This window comes from Emiliania huxleyi, assembly GCF_000372725.1.
Source record: "Emiliania huxleyi CCMP1516 chromosome Unknown EMIHUscaffold_154, whole genome shotgun sequence".
NCBI classification, from domain to species: Eukaryota; Haptophyta; order Isochrysidales; family Noelaerhabdaceae; genus Emiliania; species Emiliania huxleyi.
In genome coordinates, this window is record NW_005201047.1 from 320626 (window position 1) to 327081 (window position 6456).

General features: G+C 61.9%; 2 protein-coding genes across 2 annotated transcripts; one reads left to right on the forward strand and one right to left on the reverse strand.

The window, feature by feature from the left end:
- Positions 1–263: 263 nt before the first annotated feature.
- EMIHUDRAFT_111620 (hypothetical protein) lies at positions 264–1016 on the reverse strand (the record flags this gene model as incomplete). Its single annotated transcript, XM_005786174.1, has 1 exon — positions 264–1016. One exon carries the CDS (start codon positions 1014–1016, stop codon positions 264–266), a length of 753 nt encoding a protein of 250 aa, XP_005786231.1.
- A 1155-nt stretch (positions 1017–2171) lies between these two features.
- Positions 2172–3794, forward strand: EMIHUDRAFT_441481 (hypothetical protein). The gene has a single exon (XM_005786175.1). It carries the CDS (start codon positions 2185–2187, stop codon positions 3700–3702), a length of 1518 nt encoding a protein of 505 aa, XP_005786232.1. The 5' UTR covers positions 2172–2184; the 3' UTR covers positions 3703–3794.
- The last annotated feature ends 2662 nt before the right edge of the window (positions 3795–6456 follow it).

The window sequence follows — 6456 nt, forward strand, 5'->3', positions numbered from 1 at the left end:
CAACCGCGGGCGCGGCCAAAGGATATCAACACCTCTCTCGAGATTGTTTTTCTCGGTCTCGCGCTATCCACTTTTTTTGCTGACTGAGTTTGCTGACGGGAAAATGATCGATCTCAAAACGCATTTCGGCAGATTGCTGTCCTAACTAGTGCAGTAAAGTGTGCTCGAGAGGACTGAGCACCTGCCGTCGCTGCCCCGTCGCGTCCTAGATATCTCTCGAGATATATCTCCTTCACATCCCTCCCCTATCACACACCCGATAACTACTCGTTCGCACTCAGACTCTCCGGCCCGCTCGGGGGGTGCATATTCTCTCTCCGCTCCTGCGCGCCACACCCCTCCCTTTTCGCGCTCGAGGCCCCGAGCGCCTCGATGAGCTCGGCTTCCTCCTTGCGCAGCCGCATCACCTCGAGCTCGTACCGCGCCGCCGCCCGCTCATTCTGCTCCGTCCGCTCCGACGCGCGCTGGCGCGCCGCGGCAATGAGGAGCCGCTTCTCTTGCTCGCGCCGGCGCCGCGCCGCCTCCTTCTCCTCCTTGACGCTGTTGCGGCGGGCGGCGGCGGCGGCGCGCTCCGCTGTGCGAGCGCGGGCGATGGCCACCGCGTTCGCTTCGTTTGCACGTCTCGCCTCGCTCGCCGAGATCGATCTGGCTGCGGTCTGTGCCTCTCGCGCGGCGACCACCGCCGCCCGCTGCTGCTCCTTTGCCTCGAGGAGGGCGTGCTTGTGCCTCTCGACCGCCTCATCCTGCCCAAGCCGTGAGAGCTGCTTCTCATAGTCGGACTGCTGGTGGCGCGCCTTGATCGCGAGAATCTCCTGCGTCCTCCGGTGCGTCTCCTCGATGCGCTTGATCGCGCGCAGCTCCTCCGCCTCCAGCCGGGCCAGGCGGTTGGCCAGCAGCATCGCGTCCGCCTCGGCGCACATCCGAGCTCGCCTCGCGTTGGTCATTGCCGCGGAGAGGACGGCGTGCTGCCCCTCGACGAGCGGCGCCTCGTTGGCCGCAGCAGGACTGGCACACATGGCGACCACGGCACCGCCCCCTCCACGGTGGCTGGGCAGGAGAGCGCGACGCGATGGTGGCGGCGGGAGGACGTTACGAAAACCACCCCTCTCTTTTTAGTTAACTAGCACGCGCCAGTTCACACCTGTGTCGAGCCTGTCTGCTGTGAGAGAGAGTTGTTTTGTTTAAATTCTTTTTAGTTCTTTTTCTCTATTGGTGTACCTGTGTAGTGCCAGTGCGCGTTGCCTCTGTTAGGTGTTAGTGCTAGCACGCGCCAGTCCACACCTGCCTGTGTCGAGCCTCATGCCTGTCTGCTGTCGCCTGTCGACTGCTGTGAGGGGCACCTCTTAACTGAGATTGAGAGAGATTTTTAGCAATACCAAACAAATCTAATCTTGTTTGTTGAGATTGACAGATAGATGATAGTCCTCTCTTGGGGTTGTTTTGTTCAGTCCCGTGCCGTCCGTGGCTCCGTGTTGTCAAACAAGAAGGACAAAGTCTCTCTCAAACAAAGGGACAAAGTGTTGTCAATCAATAGGCGGGACTGTTCCCCGCCCAATCCCGTGAAATTTCTTTTCCCTCGCCACTCGCTCTCCGGCCGCGCCCTGGCGAGTACAGGCCCCGCCCACCCACCCACCAGGGGGGGCCTTGGACGAAAATGAACTGACTTCTTGTACATGCGTCCCACTCGGACATGTCGGCTGCTGCCGCTCTCGCCTCGCTGGCGGCGCGGTCTAGTGCCGCGACTCCCAGCTCTCCAGTACCTTCTGCGCGACGACGGTGTGGCGGTGCGCAAGTATTTAACGACATTCACGGAGATCAAGCCCTGAGCCGGCTTTGGCGCATGCATCAGCGGCCACCTTCTGCCTGACTCTCTATTCGAACGTCTATATGGCTCTCTCGGCGCTCTGTCTTGGTCGCCTATTAGTTTTTGCTCTGCTTATATAGTTTCTTTCTTTTCATCGCGCTGTGTTCGTGCCAGTGCGCGCCAGTCCCGTGCCCAGTGAGCAGTGTCTGGGGCGGAGCTTTAGGCGATGATCCTAAACCAAATTTTTTACTCACTCGTGAGCTGTGAACAGACGCACTTGCCTTCGGGGCAAATTTCCCAAAACCCGACGTGGGTATTTTTTGCGACTCTTCGGCCTTCACATGCACACGACACGTCGCAAGGACGATCGGCTCTCGGATATGGCTGCAGGAGAGGAGCCCAACGATGAAGAGCTTCAGAAGAGAGCCGACAACTCTGACACCGAGAAAGCAGCGCTGGCTGTAGACTACCTAGTCGTCGGCGCCGGACTCGCCAGTCTAGCGTTCCTTGACGAGCTTCTCTCGCTCGACAGCAAGGCCACCTTCGCCCTCGTCGACAAAAACGAGGCACCCGGCGGCCACTGGAATTTTGCGTACCCATTCGTCAGGCTGCACCAACCCGCGGCTTACTACGGCGTGTCGAGCGAGCCTCTCGCGGCCGGCGCGAAGCGGAGTTGCATGATGACGTTTGAGCCGTATGACAACAAGGACCTCGCCGACAAGGAGAAATTGCTCGCGTACTTTGCACGAGCCGTGTGCAGGTTCGAGGCCACTGGACGGGTGCAGTACTTTGCGAGGGCAACCTTCAGCGACGGCATAATTGCGTGCGCCGACGGCTCCAAGCGGTCGGTCAACGTGGTCCGCAAGCTTGTGCTGCCTGCGTCCAACGTGGTCGTGCCGGCCATGCGGCCACCCGCATATGCCGTCGCAGAGGGCGTCGACTGCGGGCCCGCCAACATCCTCTCGTCCGACGAGGAGTCGGGCCGGCTGCGGACGAGCTACGTCGTCGTTGGCGCGGGCAAAACGGGAGTTGACTCCGTGCTTCTGCTGCTGCGGCGCGGGGTGCCTGCGTCGGCCATCACGTGGGTGGTCTCGCAGGACTGCTGGTACTTTCTGCGGGACTACATTTTCCACAGCGGCAGCGCCTTCTTGGGGATGAGCGTCAAGATGCTCAACGCGCTGAACGAGTGCTCAGACTCGTCGAGCTTCTTCCACAAGATGGAGGCGATGCGGCTGGTTGGGAGGCTCGATCCCTCGCGACCGCCGCCCACCACGTTCCGCGGTGCTACCGTCGACATCGAGGAGCTAGAGCTGCTGCGGACCGTCGAAGCAGCGGGAGGTGTGGTACGCCTCGGACGCGTCACGGCCATAGACGCGACGGGCATCACTCTGCAGCAAGGCCATGTCGCCCTGCCCAGCGCCGACACGCTCGTCGTGGACTGCAGTGCGAACGGCACTGACGGCTACGCTCCCATCCGGACTCCCTTCGAGGCGGACCGCATCCACCTCACCCCCTGCTACTCGTTCAACATCGGCTTTGGCGCCGCCATCTTGGCCTGGCTGGAGAAGAACGTGGAGACCGACGAGCGCAAGAACGCGAATGTTTTCACGATCATCCCGGAACCGGGCGATGTCGTGAAGTGGGGTTCCCCCGCGTTGCTCCCCTTGATTCTGTACGGCCAGTTCAAGATGGACAAGTCGCTCGAGCGCCTGGGCGCGTCCTCTTGGATGCTGACGCACCGAACCCACCAGGCGTCGATGAAGCACATCTCCCTGTGCAAGCTTCTCTGGGCCGTGATCGGGCCGACTCGATTGATGGCCAGGCGGGACCAATTCCTGGCGAAGATGGAGGCAGGCGGATTCACCGACGTGCAATTGCATAGGCGTCACGTCGCGTGAGCCGTATAGGGAGATCTTGTCCGGGGTGTGGTGTGCGCGAGGCTTCTCTCTAAAATTGTATATAATATATAAATAAGGCTTTCGTTGCGGTACCCCGCGGACCAGCGCTCTCTCGCGCCGCGCGAGCTTGCGCACGCACTCGTTGGTGTGCGCGATCGCGGCCTATGCGCCCCACTTGACCCGGCGACCGCAAATTCCTTTGTAGTGCCAGTCCCCTACCGGTGTCGTGCGGGGGTTGCCCATTTCTTTTTCCTTTCTTTTTTTGGGCCCGGCCGACTGCACGCTAAAGGCTACACGCTCGCACACCACTTGCAGAGTTGCTCTCCCAGGCGCTCACCCCACCCGGAGGCACGCCAGGCCCAGCGCTCTGCTGCTGGGGGGGTCGGGACCCCCCCCCAGCAGCAGCGCTCTGCTGCTGGGGGGGTCGGGACCCCCCCCCAGCAGCAGCGCTCTGCCTGTGGGGGGTGCTGGCATCTCTGTACAGACAGCAGCTGTAAGTAGCATGCGTTCGAGTTGCGAGAATTTATGGTCGGCATCAAAATCAGTGGTCTCAGCGGCGGGGCCTCCTACTGCCAACCGGGCGGTGCGGGGCACGCCAGCCTCTCTTCTACGCCTCTCGTGCCTCGCGGCGCCTCTGCTTCAAGGAGGGAAGATACGGCGCTCGCAGCCCATCATACGCCGTGGCACAGCGGAGAGCACAGCGGGCTGTACAAGTCCATCGGATAGTGCTCAATATCTTCGCATGCTCGTCGTTGGTGATATCCGCGCGAGGTCATACGCCACAGGCCAGCAATCACTCGGTGATGAGACTATTGAGGTAGGCGCGACGCTCTGACACCGAGTGTTGTGTGGTAGTACAAGATGGCCTCACCATGGTCACAAGTCTTTAGTAAAACGCCAGCACTCGACACGACGAAGGTGTATTGGGCTCGAAGGTGCGGTGAACACAACCGCCTCGAGCGTACGCTCAAACACGAGCCGAGGGTGGAGAGGGGGGGGCGGCGGCGAGGAGGCGGGAGAGCTGGGTCCAGTGCGCTCTGCTGCTGGGGGGGTCGGGACCCCCCCCCCAGCAGCAGCGCTCTGCTGCTGGGGGGGTCGGGACCCCCCCCCCAGTAGCACGCTCTGCTGCTGGGGGGGTCAGACCCTCCCCCCTAGCAGCAGAGACGGGCTTAGTTGTGCAGGGGGGGTAGCGAGCAGAGTGCGGCCGCTCCCGCGCAGAGCGTCGCCGAGCCTGGCGTGCCCGCCCGCTCGCCCGCGGCCGCAGGCGTGGCAGCCGAGCATCCTGGCGTCTTTGGCAAGCGCTCACATGCCAAAAGACACCTCGTAGCGCGCGAGACGTGATCAAAGCGGCACTTGGCCTTTATACGTTATTCTTTCTTCCGACTCTATATTCTTTTTCGAAGCGATTTTCAGCGATTTTCAGCTGGAATATAAAGAATATTTGAGAATATAGGCCCGGTTTGGGGAGCTGTATTCTTGGCATATTCGAGAATATAGACCCTGTTTGGGACAAGAATACGGAAAGAATACGGGAAAAGAATATAGATAGAGAGTACTGGGCGAGCGAGAAAAACGTATAAAGGCCAAAGCGGCACGTCTCGGCGCCGCGAGAGCAGCCGCCGGTCGACGTCGACAGGGGCGCCGCGGCAGTAGAGAGCACTCCACCGCCTACCCGTTTTTATGGCGGCTTCACACAGTCGAGAAAATAAGGTCCGGCGGCCGCACACCAGGGTCCTCGTCCCAGGACCCCATTTTTAGGGGTTCGCCAACCGTGAGCGTGCGTGCTCTACTCGCCAGAGGCCGCGCCTGCTCAGGGTGCTGCTGCTCGCGCTGCTGCACGACGCCAAGGTGCTCCAGGCAGCCGAATGGCTCGCGACGCTGAGCACGCGAAGCGGTACGTGAAGCGGCTAGCCGCCTCCTTCAGCAGCTGCTCTGTCGAGGCGTCCGCCTATGGTGCTTGCCTCAAGGGTCACATGGAGGCGGTCGAGCGCGGCGCTTGCGAGGCGGAGTTCCGAGCGCTTTCCAAGTGCTTCCGCGCGGCAATCGCTAAGCAGCGTTCATAGCGCCTGTAGGCTAGTATGCACACAGCGCGCTCGCCGCCTTCCGGTCCTCGCACTGTGGTTATAGACGTCGGTGTGTCAAACTTTTTCCCGATCGAGAGTCTCTCCGATATAGCGTGTACCGACAGCGTGCACCTCTACCCCCAGTCTCCCTCGGCCGGCGAGTCGTAGGCTGCCTCCTCGCCCAAAATGGCGGCGAGCCTGGGGCGAAGCGCAGCCAACTCCTCCTCGTACATCCCCCTGGCAGACATTGGCCCGAGCTCCGCCATCTCGCTGCGCACTGTCTCGCATCGCGCCTGCGCGACCGGGGATGGGGCGCCGTGAGGGCTGCACGAGCAGGGCCGCACGTGCGAGGAGCGCCTCGAGTCTGGCGACACGCTCCTCGGTGAGCCCGGCCAACGGCAGCCGCAGCAAGTAGTCAAAGGGAGCGCCGGCAGCACCGCCCGCCTCCGCGTCGGCGTCATCGGCGGTGGCTGCTGCGTCTCGGCGGTCGCATTCCGCGGCTCAATCGCCTGTCGCGCTGCTGCTGCGTCTCGGCCGTTCTTCGCCTGGTCAGCGGCGGTGGCGTTGAAGGTGTCCCAGAATTTGTCCATGGAATGTTGGCGGTGTTGGCGGAGCTTGGCTGGCACGCAGCCACACGCACGACGCTCGCGCCACTCAAAGCAGGCTGGCGAGCAAGATGAAAAAACCCGGT

Excerpts from the sequence above, each read along its gene's own strand:
- EMIHUDRAFT_441481 (XM_005786175.1), top strand. The coding sequence starts at position 2,185 with ATGGCTGCAGGAGAGGAGCCCAACGATGAAGAGCTTCAGAAGAGAGCC.